General features: G+C 45.6%; 8 protein-coding genes across 10 annotated transcripts; 1 reads left to right on the top strand and 7 right to left on the bottom strand.

Moving 5' to 3' along the window:
• Window positions 1-13: 13 nt before the first annotated feature.
• On the bottom strand, window positions 14-1,603 carry J3458_004228 (uncharacterized protein; the record flags this gene model as incomplete). The annotated part of the gene is made up of 1 exon (XM_007809972.2): window positions 14-1,603. One exon carries the CDS (start codon window positions 1,601-1,603, stop codon window positions 14-16), a length of 1,590 nt encoding a protein of 529 aa, XP_007808163.2.
• On the bottom strand, window positions 1,184-4,992 carry NRC2_1 (serine/threonine protein kinase, AGC). The gene is made up of 3 exons (XM_066118091.1): window positions 3,802-4,992; window positions 3,432-3,731; window positions 1,184-3,313 (listed from the first exon to the last, which is right to left on the bottom strand). The coding sequence occupies exons 1-3, from the start codon at window positions 4,676-4,678 to the stop codon at window positions 2,670-2,672; spliced, it is 1,821 nt and encodes a 606-aa protein (XP_065976690.1). The 5' UTR covers window positions 4,679-4,992; the 3' UTR covers window positions 1,184-2,669.
• Window positions 4,993-10,128: 5,136 nt separating this feature from the next.
• On the bottom strand, window positions 10,129-11,214 carry J3458_004226 (uncharacterized protein; the record flags this gene model as incomplete). The annotated part of the gene is made up of 1 exon (XM_007809974.2): window positions 10,129-11,214. One exon carries the CDS (start codon window positions 11,212-11,214, stop codon window positions 10,129-10,131), a length of 1,086 nt encoding a protein of 361 aa, XP_007808165.2.
• A 200-nt stretch (window positions 11,215-11,414) lies between these two features.
• Window positions 11,415-13,256, top strand: J3458_004225 (uncharacterized protein). Its single transcript, XM_007809975.2, has 3 exons — window positions 11,415-12,536; window positions 12,666-12,972; window positions 13,055-13,256. The coding sequence occupies exons 1-3, from the start codon at window positions 12,196-12,198 to the stop codon at window positions 13,142-13,144; spliced, it is 738 nt and encodes a 245-aa protein (XP_007808166.2). The 5' UTR covers window positions 11,415-12,195; the 3' UTR covers window positions 13,145-13,256.
• Window positions 13,257-16,582, bottom strand: J3458_004224 (uncharacterized protein). Its single transcript, XM_066118090.1, has one exon. The coding sequence runs from the start codon at window positions 16,219-16,221 to the stop codon at window positions 13,402-13,404; it is 2,820 nt and encodes a 939-aa protein (XP_065976689.1). The 5' UTR covers window positions 16,222-16,582; the 3' UTR covers window positions 13,257-13,401.
• Window positions 16,268-17,339, bottom strand: J3458_004223 (uncharacterized protein; the record flags this gene model as incomplete). The annotated part of the gene is made up of 2 exons (XM_007809976.2): window positions 16,881-17,339; window positions 16,268-16,816 (listed from the first exon to the last, which is right to left on the bottom strand). The coding sequence occupies exons 1-2, from the start codon at window positions 17,169-17,171 to the stop codon at window positions 16,268-16,270; spliced, it is 840 nt and encodes a 279-aa protein (XP_007808167.2). The 5' UTR covers window positions 17,172-17,339.
• Window positions 17,340-17,941: 602 nt separating this feature from the next.
• On the bottom strand, window positions 17,942-20,581 carry J3458_004222 (uncharacterized protein). Its single transcript, XM_066118089.1, has 2 exons — window positions 18,873-20,581; window positions 17,942-18,793 (listed from the first exon to the last, which is right to left on the bottom strand). The coding sequence occupies exons 1-2, from the start codon at window positions 20,294-20,296 to the stop codon at window positions 18,328-18,330; spliced, it is 1,890 nt and encodes a 629-aa protein (XP_065976688.1). The 5' UTR covers window positions 20,297-20,581; the 3' UTR covers window positions 17,942-18,327.
• Window positions 20,582-21,676: 1,095 nt separating this feature from the next.
• Window positions 21,677-23,965, bottom strand: J3458_004221 (uncharacterized protein). Of its 3 annotated transcripts, XM_066118086.1 has the most exons (3): window positions 23,629-23,965; window positions 22,780-23,567; window positions 21,677-22,710 (listed from the first exon to the last, which is right to left on the bottom strand). In XM_066118086.1, the coding sequence occupies exons 1-3, from the start codon at window positions 23,798-23,800 to the stop codon at window positions 22,108-22,110; spliced, it is 1,563 nt and encodes a 520-aa protein (XP_065976685.1). In that variant the 5' UTR covers window positions 23,801-23,965; the 3' UTR covers window positions 21,677-22,107. The 3 variants fall into 3 exon arrangements, with proteins under 3 accessions (XP_065976685.1, XP_065976686.1, XP_065976687.1); XM_066118087.1 differs by having other exon boundaries at window positions 22,780-23,965; XM_066118088.1 differs by having other exon boundaries at window positions 21,677-23,567; window positions 23,629-23,947.
• Window positions 23,966-27,648: the final 3,683 nt, after the last annotated feature.

Below are 27,648 nucleotides of genomic sequence, written 5' to 3'. Positions count from 1 at the left end.
AATCTCGCAACATCTACAACCCTCCCAGCTTCACACCGCGCGGGTTCAAACCCTCCCCCGGCCTCCCAAACGCCAACCTCGGATCCCTCCGCCACCAGTAATACCCGCTCATCTTCTTCACCGCACCGCCCCAGCCGAGTTCCCTCCTCTTCCACGCCGCCCGCCCCGAGCCGTCCGCCCACCCCCGCACGAGATCCCCCTCTCCCTCCCACGGCAGATGCTCGTCGTCAACATCCCCAATCTCGAACCACACCTCGACCGTCCGCAGCTGGTCCGCATATATAACCAGCAGCGCCAGCACGCTCGCCAGAAAGCTCGCCAGCCAAAAGACCCAGAACCTCTCGCCCTCGGGTCCATAGTCGCCCCCTATAGCGAGGATGCTCGCAACCGCCGACACGGGCAGCATCAACCCGCCAAGATAGGCAATCCTATCCAAGCTCCGGTCGTTGTCCGTCCTCGCTGGCTCGGGCCGGCACGCTTCGGCACCGATGCCCGGCTGGCGGAGGCGCACCCTCATCTCCAGGCGCCGCATCAGATCCGCCCACGCGGAGGCGCACGCGGCGCCGAGCTGCTTCCCCCGCCTGGAGAGGCGCCTCGCCTCGTCGAGGTTGGACTCGAGCGCGGCCATGGCCGCCCAGAGCGACTCCTGCTCCTGGCCCGCGCCGCCCGTCTCCAGACGCATCGCCGAGAGGCAGCCCGTCCAGCGGTCCAATATCAGCTCGCCCAGCAGCTCCTCGACCGCCACTTCGCCCGGATCCGCGGCGCCGCCCGGGCAGGCCAACGCCTGCCAGAGGTCTTGCTCAAAGGACGACATTTCCGTGCGCCTAGTCGAGCTGGGGAACGCGCACCCAATGGCTCCGTAGCCAGCGTCGTGATGCCCGGGCTGGAGCTGCTGGCCGCGCCCGCGCCGCTCCGGCCCAGCACCGTGGCCGACAATGACGACCGGCATCCCCCCTCCTAGCCAGATGCTCACTCTCGAAACCGTCAGGGCCTGTCCGTCGCCGGGCCTGTACAGCGGGACCTGGCCCTCGCCGGCAGCAACCTCGGGATACTCGCAGCTCCACCATCGTGGTCTGCGTTTCCCGCCCCGCGGCCGGTACGGCGTCCCCGAGGCGTGGGCGTCTATAAACCCGCCGTCTACGCGAGCCATACTCACGAGGGCTTCTCGCACGTCCTCGTCGACGTGGCCTGTTCGGAGGACGAGGATGCGGCCTTGGGAGGGGCTGGCTTCGTCCGCCAGCAGCTCGGTGCGGAGCTCGTCGACGCTGGAGAGGATGCGGCGATGCTGTTGGGCGTGGGAGTGCTTCGTGGACCATTCGAGCACGTAGCCTGGTGAGGGTACGGCCGGTGCTGAGACGCCGTCTGGGCGGCAGGAGATGTAAGCACGTCGGGACATGGCTTGGGGAGTGGTGGCCGGCGTTCCGCTGCTATGGACGACTAGATCATGGTGATTATTCAAAGAGTCGTTATTTACCATCTTTGGAATAGGGAAAAGAAGGTCATGTTGTGTGTCCTTTGGGTGAGATTTTTTCTGGTCTTTTTTTCGTTTCTCCATCTGCACCACAACACATGGTAGGCACGACAACATCATGGGTTTGGACATGCTCCGGCTCACATCATGAGATCACACATGTACCACTGGGGGAAAAAATTGCCAATGACAAGATTTTACGCATTTTCTCGGGTGTATGAAAGCTCCAAGGGGGGGTGGGTGACAGCGGCCTTGCATTCAAAGCTCACATGTCGTCAAAATGGGTCAGGTGCATCATTTTATTGCAACTGCATATGAACACTGATCTCTCTACACCCCGAGGCGCCCGACGTGGAAAAAACAGACACTCATCCGCATGGAGCAAGGAGCGCAACGCAAAAATATTTCGTTTTCTTGGTCGAGATGAGAGACTAAAAGACTTCCTTGCTCTATCTGTGAAGCTTAGACGTTAACTTTCATGGCTGAGTGACAGTATACATCAAACTTTGCTCTTTACCGCTTCCCTCCCATAACGCCAAATAGAATCCACAATAGTCACTGTAAAAACGCCGCTTCTCTGTGCAAAAAAAGAAGAGAGAAAAAGAGAAAAAGACCAAAAGACCAACCCGACAGACAAGAGCATAAGCGATAATGAGATAGCCAGGCACCTATAACCTAGTCGGTGTTGCCGCTAGGCTAACGTCGAGTGAATCGTCCAGTCGCCAAAGCCACAAGTTCGTCTCTTCTCATTGTAATGCATGCTGAAAACCATAAAAGCATGGCCGGAAAATAAAGAAATGTTTGGCTCAGCAGAATGCAGAAACAACGCGGGCACACCGCAGCGAAATATGTCAGCATCACCCCTCCCGCCCCCAAAGAGATAAGAAAAACAGTACGGCCATGTCAAACACTCTCTTCCATCCTCAATATCAAAGGGTAACGGAACGAGCGAGCACCTCGCCCATACCCATGATGTAGTCAAGCAGAGAAGGTGCGCTACTCCCATCACTATGAAGAAGCGCTTACTTGTTGGCTGACTGAAGGATGATGAACAATGTGTTGGTGATGGTCATCACCATCGTGATGTAGTGTGACGCTGTTGAACTCGCTGAAGGGATCCTCTATCTCGGCTCCTGGAGTTGCCAGTCCGCTGTCTAGCGGCACACCCTTGAGTCTTGATCCACTCATATCCACACTTTCACTCTCTTTGACATTTCGGAAGTTGACTGTGTCGATCCCCTTGGTAGGATGGGGAACAATTGGTGGCTTCATGTGACGAATGAGAGCCCATTGAGTTGAGCGGAAGAATGGGTGTGCCTTGATATCGGATGCGCCAGCCCGAGCTCCTAGTCTCCGGTTTTCGTCCTTGATGAGGAGTTTTCGAATCAACGATTTGCAGAGGCTGTGACACACACAAAGTCAATAAGTCGACGCCGCAACAACTACTTGGTTTAACATACTTGGAGATTTGAGGCGCCCCTGCATGGTCAGGAAATGGAATATCCTCGCGCAGAATGTTGGCAAAAGTAGCGTTTCTGTTCTTTCCCTTGAATGGCGTCGTGCCGTAAAGCATTTCGTAGATCAGAATGCCCAGCGTCCACCAGTCAACAGCGCTAGTGTGCCCGGAACCCTTAATAACCTCGGGGGCAATGTACTCTTCCGTACCAACAAATGAGTTCGTCCGGAAATTCGCGATGCAGGATCTGGTGTCAATCGTAGGCAGGGCGTCTGTCCTGGCACCGTTCTTTCCGATAATCATCGTGGGCTTGCCACCAGGATCAGACTGCTTGGACAGGTCGAAGTCTGAGAGCATAATGTGGCCGGACTGGTGAAGCAGGATATCTGCGCGCACAATAGTGTTAGCAAGTAGACTAGGAAAAAAAGAAAAAAGGAAAAGGAAAAGGGCCAGTAGATGGCACGCCGGAAAAAGGAAAAAAAAAAGACGTTGGATTCATCATACTCTCGGGTTTTAAATCGCGGTAAATGAAGCCCATTAGATGAAGGTATTCGAGTGCAGCTGTAACTTCAGCAGCATAGAAACGAGCGTCGTCTTCGGGAATGCACTTCCCAGGGCGAGTCTGCAGAGCTCGGAAGAACTCTCCACCGCTGCAATATTCCATGCACAGGTATAAATGCTCGTCAGACTGGAATGAGTGATAGAGCGTGACGATGAAGGGATGATTGCTCGTTGCCAGAATCTCCTGCTCAGCAAGCGCCCGCTTGATCTTGTTTCGTTTGATCATTTCCTTTTTACTCAAAACTACAAAATACACAACCTGTCAGCGTGGTTTGGCTTGTAAACTGGGGGGATTTTTCGTGACAACACATACCCTTCATAGCATAAAGCCTGCTGCTCTTCTTCTCCCTCACAAGATACACCTTGCCAACATCACCCTTTCCAATGAGCTTAATCTTGTCAAAGCTGGCAGGGCTAACCTCGACGTTGCGGACTTTGATGGAGTTTGAGCTATACGTCCTCCGGAAAGCCAAGGACGTACTAGGTGCTGGCAATGCCGAGAGGACGTCCTCGCCGGCAATGGCATGGCTTTCGCTCTTGGAGGATTCGGAGTGAGACTGAGCAAGGCCAATGGAGCCACTCTCCGAGTCGGCAACAAGAGGATCTTTGCCGAGCTCGGCGGTTGCAGGTCGCTCGGCGGTGGGTATACCAATACCAATGGGCAGAGCGGGAACTGAGCTGGACGCGGCGCTGGCAAACAAGCCCTGAGCATTGGGGGCACTAGCAACCCTCCGCAGACGGCGAGCCAGTTCCTCCTTGGTCTCGCTCGTGGCCTGGTCGGCAGGAATACCATCGGGGCCGCTAACCTTTAACTCGGGAGTGTCAGGTGGGCTGGGCGGCACTGAGCCCTCATTGTGATGCCGCAGGCCGGGTTGGCCCTGGTGGGCAAAGTAAGGGTTGGCGTGGGCAGTAGGACTCATGGCCTCTTCGAGCTGATTGCCTTCGCTGGCGGAGGTGTGGGCGCGGAGTCGGCCGACGGTATTGCTGAAGAATTTGGTATGGCGGGAGGGCTTTGCGGCAGACATGTCGGCAGCAGCAGCATTGTTGGAGGCTGAGGAGCGGGATGCATTGTTGGCGGCGGCCTTGTCCTTTTCACTTCCACTGCTGGTGGCGCTGTTCATGCGAAAGAAGTTTCGGAGACGATGGCTCACCTGCGCACCGGAGCCATTTGAGCCCTTTGAGGAGGGCATGATGTGGCCTGGTGACGGGAGACGGGGAGACGGGGAGACGGTTGACGGTTGACGGTTGACGATGGGCGATGGACGATTAGTAAGGAGCCGGATCAATCAGTCGATGCCATGGTTTGTTCGCAATTCAGGCTCAAGGGCAAGGAGAGGACGCTGGGGTGGACGGCCTTCCTTGTGTGGCACGGGGGAGATGGGCCAAGGAGACGGACAATTCGAGATGAGATGAGGGGAGTTGAGAGGCAAAGAGGGAGGTGAAATGTCGTGGCGGCGGTGGTGGGTGCGTGGTGACGGAGAGACGGTGACAACGGTCCGTGTCGGCGGTGCGGCGAAGACGATTGCGTGGTGGTCTGGGACCTTCAACGCGGTGCTGCCGCTGCTGCTGCTGCTCGTGTCTTGCCAGGCTCTATAGCCGCACCTCAACCACGCCGTACCACACCCCAGTGCCACTGCACATACATGCTAAGGCTGTGATTCCCGGCATTGGGGTCAAAAAATTAAGGTCAACTTTTCGACCCTGGTCAGTACATTCTCCACGCATTTATAATGGGGATATTACTTTATACCGTCTCACAGTAATTTTTTTAGGCTTTTCCACTTTCGTACACGAGAGGGTCGAATTTTAACCGCCTTTTTAAGCTAAGAAAGGCTTTTAAGCACTATTAAAGGTTATAGATAATTAGACCACTTAAATTACGCTATATTTAACCTATTATTTTGGATTAGCTTTCTATAATACCTTCTTATAATACCTAAGAGGGTTTAAGCTTTTAAATAACATATAATAGGTGGATTAATTACTAATAACTGTGATTTTTATAACTTTTATATAAGGCTTAAGTTAATAGTTAATTAAAAAGCTTTAAAAAAGGCGTTTAAAAGGCTATATTTATTAGCTTTCTTTTAGATCTTTAAGAATAATTTCTAGAATATAATTAAAATTATATTATATTAAATAAGAAGGAAAATAACTTTTAGAACTTCTAGTAAGTGTTTCTTAAAGTAGTAAATTAATTAGGTATTAAATATAATAAATAAATAGAAATACTTTTAATAAGCGTTAATAATACTAATTTAATTTAAGTAAAAGAGCTATTAAGAATTATAAATTAAGTTATTTAAAAGCTATTATTAATTAATAATAATATTACATTTAATACCTAATTAAAAATATTTATAAAAGACCTTTCTATTAGCTATAATATAATTAAGGCTAATAATTAAGCTGCTTTTACGAAGATAATAAAGAGAAATTATAAGTTATAATAGTTAGAAAGCTTTAAGCTTATATTTAATAAGTTTAGCGAGAACTTTAATAATAATACTATTATTAGTATTAATAATCTAGAATAAAGTTAGCCTAATAAACGGGATAATTAAAACGCCTTTTTATTACTTATATTATTAACCTTAAATTCTATTAAAATATTAACGCTAGTAAGATTTATAGTAAATCTAGTTTAAAGTGGTATAATAAAGAGAAAAAGTAATAAATTAACGTTATAATTTATTATAATAATAAATTTAGCTTTTATTACTTTATAAATTAAAAATCATGTAATAATTATAATAATAGTAAAAGTATTAGGCTAAGAAGAAGTTAAAAAGGCTCTTTTAAATTACTAGAAGTATATAGAATTAAATTAGTTAATTAATATATTAAAAGCGATAAAATAAATAAAGAAGAATCTAATAAATACCATAATATAAAATTTACTTAATTTTAGCCTAGTAAAGAATACGTGAATTAAATTAAACTTTAATAATAATTCAAGGTGATTTTTAAAGCTATAATATTATTAAAAGAGTTAAAAATTAATAGGCTAACTAGCTAGTAATTTTATTACCTATTAGGCTATATAGCTAGCCTTTTTTCCCTTTTAATAATAATAATAATAATAATACCGCTAATTTCATTATTTTTTACATATTTTTATTATTAGAAGAAGTTAAATTTTACTATTAAAGCTATTCTATAACATTTTCACGTAATTCCCTTACTAAAAATACTTTAATTACTTTATTTACTCGCTTATAAGCTTTTAAAAGTATTAAACGCTCGTTATCTTTTAAAGCTTTAATTTATACCTCCTTAAATACCTTAAATTTAACGCTATTTAACGTAATAAAGTTAAATAAACCTATTATAGTATAAACTAATTAAATTTAATTTAGGAACTTATACTTTACTACGTTATAATAAATTACCTTTTATTTACGTTTTACTTTTTTAAATTATTATTTAACCTATATATAAAGCTATAAGTAATAATAGTTATATAGTTTCTTTTATATTATTAGCTAGTAGTTTTCTTCTCTAAAATCCTAAAAATAATAGCGCTCCCCTTTAAAAGGCGTTAATATACCTTTTTTAAGGCTAAAGCTAGTATTATTAACGTAAAACCTTTTCTTTAATACGTGGAAAGACCTTATTAATATAAGATAAAGTAACTTAGTATTATTAATTAATTCCTTAGCACTAGTAAGTATATAAGTGAATAATCCCTTAAAATTTATAGCTATAAATACGTTTTATAATATTTAATACTTTTAAGATTAAAATTACTATTATTAGGCTACTAGAATAAACGCCTTAATATACGTGCTATTAATCGCTTTAATAGCACTATTAAATTATAGGAATCTCTTATTAAGTTCTATAAAATAAGAGATATATATTTAATTTAATTAATGAATAAACTTTATATATAAATTCTATATTAGTTTAATTATATTATAAAAGATTTAAGATATTAATATTTAAGAGAGCTTAAATTAAGCTATAATAAGCTTTTAAGAGGTATTAAACGTATAAATTTATAGGAAAATAAGGACTTTTTATTTAAGAGATATATCTTTACTTACCTTAACTTTTATATTATTTAGTAATTACTTATATAATAGGAAAAACACACTTTTTAGTATTCTATAAAGATTAAAAAAGATACTATTTAGAGTATAAAAAAGCCCTTAAGTATATACTAATAATAAGTCTTTAAAAGGTAGGTTATTTAATATTTTATCTCTTATTCTAATAACTAATAAGTTCTTAGAGGTAAAAAATACCTTATAAAACGCTATAATATATATTATAAGCCTTAAATTATTATTATTATTATTATTAATTAAAAAAGCTAATATTAAAAGGTTATTTAAGCTAATTAATAAGCTTATTTTATTAAAATAAAGAATATTAATTACCTTAATTATAGAAATTAACGTGAAGCTATTTTAACCTTTTATTAACATTTTTTTTAAAAAGATTTTACGTAAATCTTAGTAATTAAGCCTTTTATAGGCATTAAAGTTACCTCTATTAGCTTAGTATATTATAAGTAGAGATAAATAAAGGTTTATGTAAAATATTAGGTCTCTACTTAAATTTATGTGTTACATTCAGCTAATTTAAGTCTAGCGCTTATATTGTGCTAAATTATGCGTTGAAATTGAGGTCAAAAGATTGACCCCAATTCCGGGAATCACAGCCTAAATTAAGGTCAGTCAGCGATTGCCTGGACCAGTGTGGTCTGGTCGAGTCGGGAGGGTGGGACCGGACCTGACATGGCTTGACATGGGGGACACACACCCCTGGAGAAACCATTAGAGACACCACTGGGAGATGCCAGCCAGTCGACCACTTGCAGTCTTCAATATTCAGCACTGGCCATTGACCACCGACCAGTGAATCGTCAGCCTGAACGGCGCTGCCCACTTGGGGACTACCAGTGCGTAGTTCATTAATGTGAGGTTAACTGGTGTCTGAGGCGCCCTGGCCCCGTGGGTCTCTCAAGTGCTTGGAGTCTAGCAAGTCTATTGGTCTCGGCGGATTTGCCGCCCAAGGAATGTACTGCACAATCCGGAACGTAAAGAGCATGTTACGGACTATGTGTACAGTTAATACAATAAAGACATGGAACTTCCGGGAAACGCACCGGGCCCCTTCCCCCTCCCCCTTCTCACCTCCGTCTCTACCTCATGCCTAGATGCTAGCTAGGACTGGCCACATGTGGCACGAGGACGGAGGAGGCACCTTGGGGCCGTGGACCCCATGTCATCCCGTCATCGATCCGTATTCCGATTCCGTGTCAGTCATAATAACTAGTATCCAGTCAAGTTACTTCCTACCGACATGGAAGCATTCGGCATCTGCCAGCCTACCAGACTGCTGCTGACGGATTCAAATGGCTGAGTCGCAGCCTTCGCTGGTTGGATGGGGTGCGTCTTTTATGCAAGGCAAGGAATTATACCCAAACCACACACTCAGTCAACCCTACAGGAGGGACCTAACAGTATATGTGTTGCGTATGATTGCGTGGGCTTGTTCCACCGATCGGACCACGTTACCACTTTTTCCCCACGTCTGCATTTGCAATCAACCCATCAATCTGTCATTGCGTTGCCAATTGCCTATTAGGTTACCACTCTCGAACATCCAAACAGAGGGGAGCTTCGCCGGCTTGACCGGCTCTGTGCTGTCGGGATAAGACCGAACTGAATTGCTTGTCACCTGACTCGAGCCCCATCTTCGCCGTCGTCGGCCATCAGTCATCGATCATCGGGGCTTCCCTTCCCATGTCGTGAAGCTTCAGGGGTTTTCAGAATGTCTTTGGCTGTGAGTGCTTGGTAATATTCAATAAACGCTCGCGTGGTCCCTAGCAATGAGTCTCAAAGGAAGCCGCCGAACCAGGCCCTTCACTCCTTGAGCTGCACTTCTTAGTCCTGGACCTGCCTGCCTGGGACTGCGCTACACAAGTTCGTTGCAGTGCCACGGGCTCAGCAAGCCTTGTCAGACGCCATGGCAACCTGGTCGGCCCAATATGGTGATAACACTTCAGCTTGACCATCCGGGCAGTGACTGCCTCAGCGGATGCCATCAAGCCTCGGATTACTTATGGTGACACATGTGGCATCAGCATTGAACTCATGCGAACACGCTGTTGAGACGGTAATGACGCAGTGCATTAGAGCCATATATATTCTGAACTCCTCGGCTTCCCTAGATCTTGGACTGAAATAGTAAACAAGGCAGACGTGGTTCCCTATAGAATATAGCGTCTCTATAGCATCATTCAGGCTTTGTTGTTGCCTTGACACAACGGCTGCGCCAGATCATCGCCCATATTGGCCTATAATACGCGTTAGAAACCGCGCCATGTACATACATCATATTGCGACCAAAAGCTTCTGCTCACTTTCTCGAAGCTACTATGGTGGCTTTGGGGTCCGTAGCAACCTCTAGGATGTAACAGTGTCAAGTAAAGCCAACATCATGGGCATCATCAGCCTCGAGCGAGCCACAAGAGTCCTTCTCTCCTCTACTTGCCGAGAATCACAAGCGCCGGTGTCTTGCACATCGTATTGCACTTGGACGCCGATCTTGCCGGCCTATCACGAGATGCGGTGCACCAAAGAAGGGTACTTTGAATGTGTAATTTCTTTTATTTTTCCTCCCAGTGTCAGTCCGTTTCCTCGGATGATTCAGAAGACTCATCCGGCAGATTCTGGTCTCGTTGGATCAACAACTCCTTGAGTTTTCGGCGATTTTCTCTCCACGTTGCAAAGTCCTCAATTTGCTGATTCTTGATAGAAGGTGTCACTTGTTGCCCATCGGAGCCCATTAGGAAATCTGGAAGTTCGTCTTGTGCATCGTCAGGCAGCACGGCACGCATTCCACTGTTGTTACTCGGCCCGTCACCTACATGCCATCGAAACGGAGTTAGGTGAGCATTTTCCAAATGAGACCGCCACTGTCGAGCATCTGCGCAGGCGTCCAACCCGCAATGAGCCCATTTACATGGCCATTTGCCGGTTTGTTGATGAACAATGTCAAGGTGCCTTCGCAGGGTATCAAAATTGTGCAACTCGGCTTTGCATCCATCCCACTCGCATAGAAAGTTGATAAAGTGCGGGTTAGCTTTATAATAAAGATCCTTTGGGGGTGGTGAACGGGGTCTCGGCGGCCGTCCAGGTCTGCGCCCAAAGCCTGGCTGTGGTGCTTTAGTACGAGGTTGCCGAGGGGAACGGACTGTTTTCCATGTTGGGGGAGTATTCCCGCGCATGGCGGCATATGACATGCCACGTCTCCATCCCTTCGGTCGTCCGCGACTGCAAGAACTTGGTGTTGAGGTCGACGAGGGCGGAGGCGTCGCGCTAGACTGGACAGCGTCTTGTCCAGGCGACTGGGACAGGAGACCTACACTTTTCTTGACCCGTTTGGGGAGTTCCAGCTGGTTGGGCAAAGGGGCTCCGTTTCCAGGCTCCTGTTTGGGGCCAGGGTATGCTTTGCTTGGTGAGGGTGACACGGGAAACACCACGGCGATCCTTGGACCAAGCGATGGTGAATGGTCGGCACTGGCTGCTTTCTCTTCATTCTGTGCAGCTACACGCGTGACTTCATGATTCCAATAGTGCTCTATGGTTGCTTGGCGCGAAGGAACACTGTTGGCTGCGTCGCGGACGCCGAATGTCTCGCCAAATTTCGTCCAAACAGGTAGTCTCTTTGTTTGAGGCGATACGCGAATTGCCGAGTTTTGGTCGTCCATTGCACGTGGTGCAAGCTTGCGAGTAGAACGAACTGTAGATGACGCGAGTCTCACTCGAGCTGAGTAGAAATCTATCGGCTCATTTTACCTCAAAAGCTGTAGTCTCTAGGCGCCAGGAGTTGATGAAGATGCGGCCATGAGTAGAGTTGGATGACAATGTGAGATATCGAAGTTGATAGACTTTGGTGGCACCTTCCACACGCACGGGGCCAATAGGGTCAACTAGTGCGTTTGTCACCGGCTTCCTCCACCCACCCTTACCAAGCTACCACCAAGTTGAGATGCGGCACAAGCGGCCGAGATGCACTTCCGACGACTTGAATCACCCCGAGCTATAGCTTCTCAAACCGTACTTTATTTTCAATTTCTTTGCTGCTCATTGAGTCCTTCCTCAGTCGAGGATAGCAGCTCCTTTCGTAGGGGCGCAAGGTTGTCACTGTGTCAGAGTCGCACTAACCACATCACACCAGACAGGCTTTTCAGGCACCAGCACAGCTGTAAGTGAGAGGGAGCAGAATGAACCAATTCTTATCATATCAATGCCCCTGCGGTTTAAACTGCCACTCACTGTCATCAAGCACATGCAAAAAAGAAAGCTCTTTATTACTCGATAACCTCTGGAAAGCTGCACACTGACCGTGCGACTGAGCATGCTCACCTCAGAATCTATCCCTCAACTACCAAGACGAAAACAATGTCTACTGCATCTCACCATTCATTTACCGAAGGCTTAACGCCCAATCCCCATATATTTGGAATCACGCAGCTCGCAGCCAGTCGTCGACCCTCCAACTCCTCATGTCTGCTTTCTAATCAACTATGGCGTCAGTCCCAACTCAGTTGAGCAATACACCCAGTGAATCAACGGTATATAGTTCTCGAGCCCGAGCACCGTTCTCAACACCAAATACCACTGCAGACACCATTTCCGAGGCAGCAACTCGTTATTTTTTAAAAACCTAAAACAGCCTGAATCAAAAAATGTCCAAGTTCTACGCCATCGTCGCCGGCGCAGGCTCCGGCACTGGAGCCTCGGTAGCCCTCCGCTTCGCCAAAACATATCCCGTTGTCCTCCTCGCCCGCAAATCGGCCAACTACGAGCCGATTGTGCACGAGATTCGCGCTGCGGGCGGCTCAGCATATGGATACACGGCGGATGCCTCGGACCCTGCCTCCGTAGATGGTGCATTCGCACAGATTGAGAAGGACCTGCAGGGCCACAAGTTGGCGGCGGCTGTGTATAATGCGAATGCCGGGTTCGCGTTTAAGCCGTTTTTGGAGTTGAAGGTTGAAGATTTGGATACCAGCTTGGGGACCGCCGCGTAAGTTGAAAATGTTCCCTTGATTCACACGTGGTCCGTCGTCCACGGGGCTTCTGTGGCCGGCCATGGCTGTGGTTATATGGAAGTAGAGAATCTATTCTGCACAAGTCTACTAACACCCGCTGCCAGGGTCGGCTTGTTTTACTTTGCCCAAAAGGCGCTGCCCCGACTCCTTGATGCTGTTCCCTCGTCTCCTCATCCTCCCAGTCTTGTTGTGACCGGGGCCACAGCCTCCATCCGAGGCTCCGCCAAATTCACCACTTTCGCAGCCGGCAAGTTCGCCCAGAGGGCCATTACGCAGTCTCTTGCCCGGGAATTTGGGCCCCAGGGCGTGCATGTCGCTCTGGCCATTATCGACGGCGTTATTGATACCCCTTGGGGCAAGGAACGGACCGCGAACAACGGTGTGGCGGATGGGAAGATTGCTGCCGAGGCTGTAAGTAAACCAATCCCTCCTTTGTCACCGCTATCCATCCATCCGTGGCTATGGGACGACGGGTGATGTTGACTGCTTGTAGATTGCCGAAAGTTATTGGCATTTGCACACGCAGCCAAGGTCTGCGTTTACTCATGAATTAGATATCAGGCCATATGTAGAGAAATTCTAGTTATAGGCCGCTTGATATCGACGGAGAAGCGGCGTTAGTATGGAATGGACAGGGGGTTGCAGACAGCTCCATAATGCTTTACGTCACGTCGCATTTGTTTAACTCTGTTCTCCATTACCATCATGTTTGCCATGCAGTCTCTTAGTATTCAAATTCTGGTAAAAATAGTACTACACACAACCTTCGCAGCCTTACACAGGCCCAACGAGGCGCGCAACCGTGAGAAATCATAAATCATTGCCCCGCTCCGATTCTACTCAGACTTCCGTTTCCACGTCCGGTTCACGACCATCAAGTGCCCCGAGCTTGGTGACTTTTCTCAGGGCAAACTTGGCCTCGTCTTTGGCAAACTGGGCGTTGCGCATCGGACGCCACTGCATCAACCCTCTGTGCTTGCGATGCAAGTCCCTGCTATGGCCTTTGTAATCCTTGTAAGCCTTGTACGGATTCTTGCTACTACCTGTCTGAGACGCGCTGCTACCACTCGTTATATCCGTGTCCATGGACCGACGGCCAGCATCACTGCCCTCAGACGGGCGAGATGGGTCTGATACCGCGTCGTGGATACCAAGGTTAGGGTTATCATCATCATCATCGTCGTCGTCGTCATCGTCATTGTCATTTTCATAATCACCATCCTCATCAAAGTCATCGTACGCTCCACTGTCTCCTTGAGCCTCGGCTCGTCGAGCCATAAGCTGCTTTGGGTCTTGTCCGAACGCTCCGCTCCAGTCTGTGCCGTCCTTGGCCATCCACTTCTCCTTCTCCTTGTCGTCGGCCTGCGCGAGGACATCACGGCCCTGTGTTAGCGACTGGTCGTGCAGCTTTTGCACAAGCGGGGGCACCTCGGCTCGGACTTCCTGTTGTCTGACGCCCTCCGCGTAACAGGCCTCCCAGCTTTCTATTGTCTCCCGGGAGTCGTTGTCGCTGACGAACCTGATGTGGTCAGAGTCTGTGCCCGGGGAGAAGCGGCCCCTGAACTTGACCCTGCCGACTTGTTCGATGTACGTATCTGGAATTTCCCTATAGTTCTCCTGCGTGATGTAATTCTGCGAGAGGCGGACGCTGTTGTCACACTTGAAAATCGGTACATCAAAGTCCTTTTCTTCGCCATCCACAAGCTCCAGCAGCCACAAGGCAGCGTAGGCGTCTGCATGTCGGCTACCCGCTGGGTAAAATTCAATGAAAATCGGCGATCTGTATCGATGGCGAACCGGGAGACGCAGCTTCTTGCCGTCCTGACCGCCAGAAATATCAATCTTGAGGCCGTCAGCGTCCTTTGAGGAAAACTGACGCTTAATACTTGCGGAGGACTCTCCGGTTCGCAGCCTGAGCTTGACCTTGGAACCGGGGGCGTACCCAGTTGTTGTAATCGCTTCAGACAAGAACTCAAAGGTTCCAATATCCCAACCAAGCTGAGGAGGTGGAAGCCTGAGCTCAACTGAGCGGAAAAGGATAGAAATTCGGATGCGGCCGAACCCAATGCCTCCGTCGAGGGGGTACCATCGGGTCGATTGGCTACTCGTCTGCAAGATGTCTGACAGCTTTAGCGGCACGACGCCAATCAAGGGATCGTGCTGACGATTGCGAGAATCTCGCACCGAAACTGTGACGACGCTGGACCTCCAGTCTCGGATAAACTTCTCTGTGCCAGCGTTGAAGATGGGCTGAGATGACACCACCTTGACGCGCGTCTTGTATACCAAATCATCATTGACAAGAATAGTGCAATAGGAACTGGGGAGTCTTCGGCTTTGCTCTTCCTTTACCTCGCCCGCCTCGGGCCGAGCAGGCTCGTACTCCTTGCCTTTGCGCTTCCCATCCGACCCCTTGATATTGGCAAGTTCGAGACCGACGATTTGGTGTACGACGACGCTAAGGATACCCGAAGGCCAGAGAGGATCAGGAGGAGTATGCACAACGGCCTCCTCTTCCTCGTTGGTGATGGTACCCTTTTCCTCCCGTAATTCGGCTTTATCGGCGAGTTCCTTGGGCAGCTTCAAGTCCTTTCCGTGGGTACGAAGAGCCTTGCGGAACTGCGTCTTGCCGAAGAAGCCAACCTCCCAATGAAGTTCACCCGGCATAGTGCTGTCGGCCTTGACGCCACGAAGCTTTGAAACCTGGGGGAACATCTTTCCAGGATGCTGGATGAGCTTTTGAATGCTGAGTTCTACCTTGCCAACAACATCATCAGCTGAAGACCGGTCGCTGTCCCAGAGCTCCATTGATAGCTGCTCATCTGCCTTGATGAGGTCACTCGTCACCAGGAGGCCGCATGTTTCCTCAAAGACAGGATTGAGATCATCTTGGATGACGCGGGTGCAGAACTGAGGTTTCCCAAACTTGCTCCAGCTGACGGTGATGTACGGGTCAGAACCGCCGCCTTTACTACCTCTCTGATCCTGTTTGCTGAGTCCGGTGGCTTTGTGAATTCGGATGAACATGACTCCCAGCGCTTGGGTCTCTTTCTTAATGTCATCGCCTTGCAACATTTTGCTCATGTCAAGCGTCATACTCTTTGGCGCCACATACATGGATGCCGCAGCGCCGATGGCCCAGTTCACAAAATTGGAGATCAAGGGGAGGTTCAAGATGTTGACACCCTTTTCAATCATGGGCGTACAGCCAGCCTGGACGTGAGGGACTCCCATCAGCGTGAAGGAAACAGTCTTCAAGAATGGCGGGTCGGGAGTCAATTGGCATCGGATGCGAGCAGTGGCAACGAGACCAATGAGTTCGACCCAAATTGGAAGGGGAACGCCAAACAGCCCCTTGATGCCGAGATAGAAGACAAGCTGCATGCCCATGTTCTTGGCCTTTGATGCAACATCCTCGCCCGAAGGCTTGGCGTGGTATGCAATGGAGACTTCCATATTGTAAAATTCCCCGGCCTGTTCAAATGCCGCGAGTTCGTCCTTGTCCATTTTCTTTTCGTTTTCCTTGTGGATTTCGTCCTTGATATCCTTTACATGGCTATCTGGCAAAGCTCGAATGTTGAGAATCCGGATTGGATTGCTGCCTTGGGAAATATCGGCGACTCGCACATTTTCCACAATGCCTGGGACAGAGGCCTGCATGACATCCTCCAGCCTATCAGTAGTCTGTTAGCAACGCAGAGCAATGTTAGATGCAAATGGGGTCATTATCTTGTACGAACGTGTCAGCAACAGAGGCAAACATCTCGGGGTTAATCAACCCCCACATGAGCCCAATCATGGTATTCATCCATTCCACAGATTCTGGAATGAGGTTGACAGTGGCAGTCTCGCCTCGTTCTTGCTCGCTAGACCACTCAAGATCCCGTCCTTGGCGAATGAGATCCTTTATCCACAGGAACACGCCCGAGGCAATGCAAAAGCCCAAGGGAACAAGGCCCAGCAGCCGTCCGCCGAAGAACTTGCCAACAAGGATGACCGCGACGAAGATGCCAGCGCACAGCACGTTGCCTTTTCTTTCCAACGTGGCAAACATGGGCTCATAGCTAACGGAGGGCGTCTTGTAGAATAGGACGGATGTTTTCTCGCTCCGTATCGGCACATCGGAAGTGGAACCTTCTTGAACAGGATCCGGGGGGGCGGTGACATCCTGCGCATACCGATACTCCTCGCCGGACTGCTTTGATGACGTAGCAATAGTGGCCTCCTTGCCCAAATTCTCATTGGGAATAGACAACTAATTCGAGCCCAAGTCAGAGACGGTTGCCGCCGAAAGCAATTTCTGAAGTGTGCTCTCTTACCTGGGGGTTTTCGACGGCTTCTTTGAAATCCGTCTTCGCGTCTTGAATCTGAACATCCTTGCCCGTGACGGGGTCTCGCACGGTTCGCAAGTCCTTCTTTAGTGGTTTCTCGGATTTCGTATGGTCTTGGGCTTCTTTGTGCAGCTCATTTGCCCTCAGCTGGGCGTCTATGGCGGCATCTCTCTCCTTCTTCTCCGCATCCAGCTGGTCCATAAATTGCTGGATATTAGGGACCCGATTGCGCCCGCTGTAATGTTGGCCCGAAGGCACGACGTGATCGTCGAGGTTCATAATTGCTTCAGCTGCTTCTGATTTCCCCCTTTACATGATCCAATGCCTGATGATGAGGTGTAGTCGGCAACACGCGGCGTGCGTGATCCTCGCGTCTTGTTGTAGATGTAAGTCGTCGTGTTGGTGGGCCAAGCACCAGACGTACCAGACGTGTACGCCGGTGTTTCGCATAGGTATTCGACGCCGTCTGAAGAAGAATAAGGAATAAATGCACATCTCTTCCCCAGGAGCCAGCCTTGGCCGTTTAATACGTTTTGCTTGTGGACGCACCGTCACGATGACTATGACCCGTCATTCACTTATCGATGACGTATTTGGCTGGGGGGCAGTCGCACAGGTGGGAATCGATCTGCACCTGCCGCCGCACAAGCTCCTGTGGGGCTACGCAAACAAGCTCACCTCCAGAGATATGGGATCTCAATTGTCTGCCTTGCTTAGCTTAATAAAACAAGTCCTGCTGAATTCCCAAGCCTTTTCCCCATAATATCCAAGCCTTCAGCTGTAAATTTCCTGGAAAAGCTGAGGTGCATACCTAAGTGGCGTCAAAACCTATGAACTTCCGGTCATGATACGGAGTACTCCGTATACTTATGCGAGGCTGATGGCGTATACCCAATGGGCTGCGCAAAACCTGGGGGATGGGACCGCTACGCCCCTGCCATTGTGTGACTTCACTTTTCAAACGCGATAACAGATGAGCTGTCCGAATCGACATCGCCAAACTATTCAGGCCTATTTGTCCCAAAGACCAGCAGCAGGTACGCGTTTGTGAGGCTCGGAAATGTGATATTTGACACTTTGGTTTTAAAGAAGTCTATGAAATGGCAAGCGTGGTCAGCCGCAAAAGTCATGAGCCTCTGCAGCCGCCGCTGAGCTACCTAAAGTACCTACCTAGGTAGGTATACATTGAGCCGTTCATTGTGAACAAGTGACTGTGTTCGGTGCCATGCCCGCCGCTTGCATGGCAGAAGCCCGCGATGCGGTTATTTTTTTCTACGTCGACCTTCCAACATGGTTCCCAAAAAAAACTCCAAATGCCACTAACATTTAAACAAGATTAAACCTCCTCGGCATTGATCATAACGCCATGCACACCTGGGGATCGATATAGCAAATGAAACCCCCCGTCCGCACACATTTGACATGATGAGTTCCATTAAGCATTCTGCAAGACTCCATTGTCACTGTCCTTCTTGGGTGCGCTGGCCAATGCGGTATTATTCTCGCTCTCCTTTTCTATTGACGAGTCACCCGTCTCGTCCTCGCTGTTCTGCATGGCCGGCGCCGCAAAAGCAGGCGCATACGCACTCTTAGCACGAATCCGGCTGCCGTACTTGTTGAAAACGAAGGGCATAGGAGCCAGCGCCACGGCCACACAGCCAAGCAGCGTAGCCGCCCATTGAATGCCCATTCCTTGAAACATCTGGCGGGAAAAAAGTGGAAAACCGGCACCTGCCAGAGATCGCAAGAATGTGTTACCGGCAATGGCGGAGGCAGCGAACATGAGGTATGCGTCAACGAGGTAGTTGAGGGCTTGGAGGAAGATGGACATGAGGCCGAAGCCGATGAAGATGCCGCTGAGGGCGGGGACGATCCAGGGGATACTGCTGGTGTATCCAGTCCTAGACCCATGACTGTTAGCTTTGGTTTGATAATTTGTGTTGTCGGGAAAGGGGAGAAGGGCAAACAGCTGTTGCTTACCATCCGAACCAGAAGATGCCAATGGCAAAGGAAATGCCCCCAGCCATGACGCTAGGCAATCGCCACTCGGGCACAGGAATGCCATTGTTCCCAGCTAGTTTGCGATTATACCAGGGCTGCTGCAGGATAACCGCGGCACCAGCCAGAAGCTGTCCGGTAATCATACCAAAGAAGGTAAGACCGCTCTCTCCAGGATTGAAGCCGTGAACGCCGACAAAGACGAGCGGATAGGCGGTCAGGAAAAGATACAAGATGCCGTAAATAAAACTCATATAGATGGAGAGGGCGAGAATGATGGGTTCGGTAAAGAGGAGCCTCATGGGACGAGAAAAGTTCTTCTGGATGAGTTCCTTGAAGTCGACTTCGATTTCTTCCTGCTTGGCGTGAATGCCCCAGTTCTTGGTCCGTCGTCGCAAGTCGGCAGCCTTGGCGACCAAGATGACGGGCGGGTAGGTCTCTTCTAGGAAGAACAGGTCGAGGATGAAGGCGACAAAGCCCATGATGGAAGCGAGATACTCTGTCCATCGCCAGCCAAGATATGATGAGACGATGAAGCCGCCGATGAAGGGGGCCAGGAGGGGCCCTGTAAAGGTGGCCATGGAGAAGATGGTGACAGCAATACCTCGCGTCTTGTTGTCAAACATGTCTGAAAAGACGGCGGCAACGACGGCGAGCGGACAAGCGCCGAACAAGCCCGAGAAGAATCGACAAATGAGAATGGTTTGGATGTCCTTGCCCGTTGCGCAAGCAATCGAGAAGAGCGAGAATCCAAACATGGACAAAACAATGGGGAGTCGTCGGCCGCGCAACTCGGACATGGGAGCCCACAGGGTAGGACCAAAGGCAAACCCAAGCACATAAAACGTCGTTCCCAACAGGCCGACCTCGGATCCGACGTGATACTCTGCAGCTACGGAACTCGTGGCTGCGGAGAAGATGGACGATGTAAAGGCCGAGGTGAGCGTCGTATAGCTCAACATGGCTGCGGTCAAGACCTTCTTCCGCATAGGCCAGTTCTGCGAATGCAACGGATCGGTAGGCCCGTCAAACTCGACGACGTACTCTTCTCGCTCGGGCAACGGCGGCGGATAGGGTTTTCCCGCACCAAATGCTGGCAGCGGTTTCTTCGAGGCCCTGCTCACGGTTCGACTACGGAGACCTCCTCCCACGGTAGCATCATGCTGACTTCGCGCGGTGGCAATCCGACTCAGTTCTGTGGGGTGACGCTCGAGGTCATTCTGCGTCGAGACGCGGCTCATGTTCCGTCGGAAGGCACCATCGCCGTCTTTGGACTCGGAGGATGTAGAGGCTGATGAGGCGGACAGGACGCGCTCGATTTCGTCGCTAGCCCGTCGCTGATAACGCTCTGGCGAGGCGTCGGCTTCTGCTTCGGCGAGCTCTCGGCCCACTATGTCCATCGGCATGGTTGCCTTGTGGTTTTTCAAAGAAGAACAAAAAAAGCAGACGTTGTAGGTATGGAATGCTGCTACGTTGGGGGCTGGATTGGTGTCGCTGGGTTTTGGCGACAAGATCCACAGTCCAAGGTTCCTGACGAACTGGTTCAGGAGAAGCGCTGGCAGAAACAATGGATTAAAAATTATAATAAAAAAAAAGAAAAGGCACAAAAAGAGGGGGACGGTTGAAGGGAAAAAAAGAAGGCGTCGCCCAGGGGAGGAGATGGGCAGATGAAATGAGGTTAAGCTTTTCTCTCTCTATTCCTGATGGCTCAATGACGATAACATCGCTGGTGGGGCAACCAGTCAATCCGGGATCGGGTCGGACAGAGTTATTGGTTGTTACGGAGTAGTCCTGGGGGAATCAAGTGACCTTGGCCGATCCGGGCCAAGGAATTGGACGGATAGCGCGTCACCAACATGCAACAATGCCTACAGAGCATCTGGGAGCATCATGCCAAAGCCCGTGGAAGAGAGCGAATGTCCGATGCTCTCCCGTCTTGCCCGCAGCAAGCCACCGAAAAACTTGTGGAAAAATGGGCCATGGATAACGGCCGTAAACCAGTAGAACAGGCGGGGGAAAATGGGGGGGGCCCTTGCGCGGAAATTTGCACCAATCATCTCTGCAGCCGGGACTGCGTTCGGCATTTTGACGCCGATGCAGAATTCGTCCAGCCAAGAGCGCCGCTGAAATAAGCCACAATACCGCTTAGTGCATAACAAACAGTACGGAGTACAGATGTAGGAAAATTCCATGCTTTCTTCTCCCGCACTCGCTGGTCCATGTGCAAAACGACGTAATTATTACAAAGCATCGGCCATCCGGCCATCGGGTTTATCTGACCTAACGTGGACCATCGTGGAGCCGGACAAAAAATAATACTAGAGTTTTAAAACCAGCCAGGTTCTCGAGACTCTGCATCTGCTGACATGGGATTAATAGGCCTGTGTTAATTGGTGATTAGCTGGTGTCCACAGGTGTCCACAGGTGGTTCAATATAGGCCCTGATCCTATACACCGCGACTGATGAGCGTCAGCCGTCTGGAGAAGAGACTTGCGCCACTGAACTACAGCGGGGGTTTTCCCTCGTACTGACTCCACCACGTCTTGCTGATTAACAGCATGATAATGTGTTTAGTAGCACGTTTTGGCGGATTACCTTTAGCCTGTAAAATTAGCTGAAAGCTTGGCATTTAAGCCTTTTTACAGGCATTTACGCGGTCCCTGTTAGCTTAACACATTATGGATAGGGGGTCTTGGTGTTTTACAAATAATGTGGGTTTCGTCTATAACTTTATGTGTAAATCTCTTATTAAAAATGGGTAAGCGCCATAATTGTGCGTGTTATGTCGCGGTTTATAGGATCAGGGCCTTAGAGTTGCTCGGCTGGTGCAAACATTGACGCCAAAGACCCGACGATCTCATCGTTTGCACAGTTTTTTACTTTTTTTAAACACTTGCCTTTCCTATCGCTTTTGTGATACTATAACCCGACAACTCTAGCGCCACTCCTTGTATCAAGCTTTTATCTTTTCAGGGTCGTCGAACTGCCTTTGTATTCTCCTAGCTCTCCTAGCTGCGGTGTCGAGAGGCATCACTGCAAACCGTGGAATACCCGAGTCCCTGCGACGCGACATGGCTTCGCTTCTATTGATAAGCCCTGAATTACAATCATGTATAGCTTCTACTCTATCTCACAGGGTCGCAGAGTATCCGGCTATCCACCCATGTACTTGGCAGCCACCCGTGTGCAGGCTCAGAATACTCAATATTCAATGTTTCAAACGCCCCATCCTCGCTCTAGCAATGCAGTGGCTTCCTCGAGACTCAGGCCCGCTGTCTCTGGATATATCCGCCAAACCAATGCGTATCCAGTCCCACATACTAGTGCATACAAAACAAACGTCCACGAAGGGCTGAGAGCATCCATCAGCGGTAAAAAAGTCAGCCCAATAATAAAGTTGGCGCTCCAGTTCGTCGCAGTCGCGATGCCACTTCCCAGTGATCGGACCGATAAAGGGAACAGCTCACTCTGCATCCAGGGCACATTTCCTAATCCGATTCCATATGATGCTACATAGAGCATGATGCTGATCAGTATCACGTATGCAGCCCAGTGACTGCCGGATTCTGACTGGGGCTGAGTTTGAGAATTCGTGACGCCAGACGGAAGAAAAGAGAACCCAGCCGCCGTGCACAATAAGCCCAAAATCATAAAGGGTATAGAATACAGCAAGACTCGCCGTCTTCCTATTCGATCAACGAGTCCCAGTGCCACCAGTGTGAACACAAAGTTGGTGACTGCGACAGTCAGTGATGTTAATGTTGGAGTGCTGAAGCCGACAGCAGTAAAGATTGTGGCCGAAAAGTACATAAGAGAGTTCTGCGTCATCCGTCAGCAATAATTTCCAAAAACAACATCAAGCGCCGTTCTGCATTTTCGTGTACATACAAATCCACACAGCTGCTGCAGGCCTTGCAGTAAACATGCGATCGCCAAGGCTCGTTGGTTCTTCGCTTCACCAAGTAGATCCCGCCAGGCTCCAAGCCACTTCCATCTTGTGGACTGTTGATCTCGACGTCGTCCAAGATTCTCTTCCTCGCGAATTTCTATTTCGATCTCCTTGATTATCGCGCTTGCGTCCTCCACAGTCCCTGCTCCGCCATTGACTCGCTGAATGATGGTCTTCGCTTGTGCTGGCTTGCCCGCCTTGACAAGCCAACGAGGTGTCTCTGGCATGAAGACAATAATTGCAGCTTGAAGACCAGCGGGCAAAGCACCAAGTCCCACCATCCACCGCCAACCTGTCTCCTTGGAGCCATATGCGGAGAATGCCCACCCGACAACATAGGCAACCATTTGTCCCAGTGTGATGAACAAGACTGTTGCCGTAACTAGCCTCCCCCGATGCGACGCTGGAGCCAGTTCTGCGATATATAACGGCACCACAAAGCTTGCCGCTCCAACACCTGCTCCTATGATGCAGCGTCCGGCAACCATAACAGGCACAGTGGAGCATATCGCCTGGAGAACAGCTCCAAGGATGAACAGAACATCGGCATATAGTACAACTCGTTTACGGCCAAGGCGGTCGGCAAGCACGGAAGAAAAAGGTGAGATGAGGAGAGCAAAGAACGATGTTGAGGATGTGACAATAGACTTGTCCATAGATGTGAGCTCGCGATTCGACAACGACGTTCCGATTGACACTAGCGTAGCAGATATAACACCTGTATCGTCTGGAATACGCGGTTAGAATGGAGTCAAGCTGCAAAACATATTATCGCGGCTTTGGCTTACATCCGAAAAGAAGCCCACTGATTCCTGCCGCAACGGTCAGTGCCACGACAAAGACACTAGGATTCGCATCAATGTCTTTGGTGAGGCGTTCCTGACGGACGTTGTCGTCCTCAGCCTCCACATCGTCCCCTTCGCGGTTGTCCGCCATTAAAGGTGCCTGAGAGCTGTCCATTCTGGCGTAAGGACTACTGAAGCCATACGATAGGCTCCACAGAAGAAAGTCGAATACTTTATTCTGGCAGAGCGGGAGGTTCCGCGAAAGGAATAACGGGTGCCCGAGCTGCAGTAGTTAGCAGTTGAGGTCTGACGTCCGACCCGGTGACATGCGACTTGTTTGGTATGGGTAACACTACTGGTACCCACCACGAAGGGGAGGCGCTACACCTTAGACAGGCGTGGGTTGCGATTGCCCCACCAAAAAGTGCCGAGGAAGGAGCAATCTGCATGTTGAACGGCCTTGCTTCGTGTAAATGTGCCGAGTGTCACACGAAAGCGGGTATTAGTAGCTAGATAACACATAAAATAATAATAAAAAGCCTTAATTAAGCTATAAAAGAGAGAATTATATGCGCCCCTTAAAAAGAGGCGCTTAGCTTTATAAATGCTATGCGTATTATTTAATTTTCGTGTGTATTACGTGGCTAAATACTTAATACAGCTAATAGGCTTATTATATCGTATAATATACCCCTTAATTAAGGGTATATTTAAAGTTATTATAAGCCTTTAAGCTAATAAGCTTACGCTTAATTAAGCACTTAATTAAAGCTTTTACACGCTTATTAATACCTTTAATTTACTTTTTATAGTATTTACGTAACTTATTATATTATTCTCTTTTTAATTATATTATTATTTTAACCTTATATTATTAAGGTAAATTAAAGGTAAGCTTTATACGCTTATTAGCTAGCTACTCTTTATATTTATACGTATCTTTTAAGAGTATTATAAGCTCTTTTTTCTTTCTTTTATAATTATCTTTATATAATTATAAGCTTATATTTTAATTATTATAATTATATTAGGCCTTAAATTTAATTAAAAACTTATTAAAAATACCTAATAAAATATCTTTAAGAATCTTCTTTATCTTAATATTAAAATAACTTTTAAGAATTAATTTAATAATATTAAGACCTTTAATAATAAGGTAAATAGTTTATAGCTCTCTTTATCTTTAAAGTAATATTACTCTTTATTAAATACTAAACTAATAAAGAGGTAATAGGTAAGCTAAGCTTAAAAGCTTTAAATTATTATCTCGTATATATTAACCGTTTAAATTACGTCTTTAAAGCTAAATATACTTTATAATATTTCTTATAAAGGCTATATTTAAGCTATTATTATAGGTAAAGGTAATAAAGGTTATTATTATAAAGTAATTAAGAGTTACTTTAAACGATATTACTTATATAAGGTAAGCAATTACTCTTACTATTTTTAGTAAGCTTATTTCTCTCTTCTTTAATTATTTAATTACTAATTTTATACGTAATTACATTATATTAGTCCCTATTATTAAGCGAATACTATTAACGTTAAACGTAAATAATAAGGTAAGTTTCCCTTTATCTTTATACTTTATTATTTATAATTTCTTACTTAATTTTAATTATTTAAGCCTTAAATATATAATAAATACTATTAAGTACTTTAATTATAACTTAACCTTTTTATAAAGTAAAGCTTTATATATAAAGGGTTTATAATTAACGTTAAAGCTAATAATACTATTAAAGGCTTATTTATAATTAAAGGGAGTAAGAAAGCTTAAATAAAAGCTTTATTAAACTAGGTTATAAACTTAATTATAAAGAAGTAAGCTTTACTTTTATTATTTTCTTACGTGTATATTTTAATATAAGTAATAACTTACTTTTATTTACTAGTATTTAAAGTTTTAATGTTTTAATATTATCTTATAAAATTATATTTACCTTTTAAGCGCGCTTTACTTAAAAGAGGTAAACGCTTATATATTTAAGAGGTAAATATACTTAATACCCCCCCTTTAATAATACTTTTATTCGCGTAATTATAAAGCTATAAGATCTCTTTTTAGCTATATAAGTCTATTAAATTAAGTAAGCCTTTAAAGTATTTAAAACGCTACCTATTTAATACCTTTATAAATTTTTTTATAGGTATTTTAGTTATTAATAAATACGTAACTTTAAAGCTTTTCTTTTTATATTTTTACTTTAATCTTATATTATAAATATTAATATAACGTAAACGCGTGTTAATTTACTCGCTTAAATTAAGTATAAGATAAATAATCTATTAATTATTATATTTAATATTATATTTCTTTTAAGGGTTAAATTTAATATCCTAAAAAAGGCGCTTTAAAGCTATAATTTCCTTTATTATTTATTATAAAGTAAGTAGTTTTACCTTAATTATAAATATAATTATAATACTTTAACGCGTAGCTTTTTAAATAATAGGCCCTTTAAATAATATTATAATATAGCCTTATAATAACTTTTATATACTTATATTATTAGTATATAAAGTATTACTTATAACTTTTAATACTTAAATTTCCTTTATACCTTTATAATAAAGAGTAACTTTACTTATAATAGCTAAATATTTAATAGCTTAGTTTATTACATTTTAGTACTTAGAACCTAGGTTTATTAGGAATTATAAAAGCTTAAAAGCCACGTAGGCTATATTTAATTATATTATAATTATTATATATAGTATAAAGCTAACTTTTTCTTAATATATCTTAATTTTTTGCTTAATTACCTCTTTAACACGCGTAATAAGCTCTATTATAGGGATTAATATAATAAAAAAAGTGCTTTTTTATGCTTATTTAAACTTTTCGCTTATTTTATTAATATAAGCTTTATAATTAAGGTATATTTTATGATTTTTTAAATCCCTAATAATCTATATACTTAAAAAGAAGCTTAGTTTACTCTTTTTATTTAGATCGTATACTCGCTTTAAGTATTTAATTATATAGTCTATTACTTTTCTTACTTTTTTTATCTTATAATAAGTAATAATTATATTATTTATAAAGAAAATTAAGTAAACGTTTTAAGCTTTATTATAGAAGATATAAGGCTCTTTCTTACTTAGAATAAGCCTAGCTTTCTTAAGAGTAAACCTCTAAATGTATTGTATTTTTTGTAGTTTTTACTATACTATATTATATTATATTATAATGTAATATATTACAATACATTATAAGATAAGAATACCTAACAATGTATTATAAGGCTAAAAAATATCTAATATTATAAATAAATGCTTATATAAGCATATTATATAATAAAATAAAGCTAAAAATCACGTGATTTGAAATCTTTAAAAATTAACTTTAAAATGTGGATATTAAGCGAGATATTAAGCTTTAAAGTTATGTCTTAAAATAAAAAGTAAGTAAAGTGAGGCGAATTTTCAATTGCTTATAACTTTTTAATATAATAACTTATAATAGTAAAAAGTGAGTCATTTTAAAGAGCTAATTTAGCTCTTTTTTATAATATAAAATTTTCCCTTATAACCCTTATAATTAGCCTTATAATTCTAAGTTAAAAAAACAAGGGTCTTTTTTACTTAAAATACATTTATAAGTATTTTCGTAATGTAATGTGATGTATTTAAATACAATACACGAAAATATAATACAATATAAAATACAATACATAATACACTTGTATTTACTATATTCGTAAGAGCTCTAATTAAGGCCCTTTTAGCGGGTGTATTAGAACCTTTAGGACTATTAACTTAATTATAATAATATAAATTAGCTTCTAGTATTTAAAGATAAATATACTAAGATAATATAAGTATATTCGCTTTTAAATAAAGCTTAAGAAACCGTTTTTAACGCGTTATTTTACTTTAAGCGCTAGGTTATAAGGTAATTTAAGCTTTTTATATGTAAATTTATATAGAATAATAAAGGTATAGTAATTAGGTAAGCAAGGGATTTAATATTCCAAAGCTAGGTACGCGTATAGGGTATTAACAGAGCATTAACAA

Source organism: Metarhizium acridum (genome assembly GCF_019434415.1).
Source record: "Metarhizium acridum strain ARSEF 324 chromosome Unknown scaffold_29, whole genome shotgun sequence".
NCBI lineage: Eukaryota > Fungi > Ascomycota > Sordariomycetes > Hypocreales > Clavicipitaceae > Metarhizium > Metarhizium acridum.
This window is presented reverse-complemented; position numbering and strand designations above follow the sequence as displayed.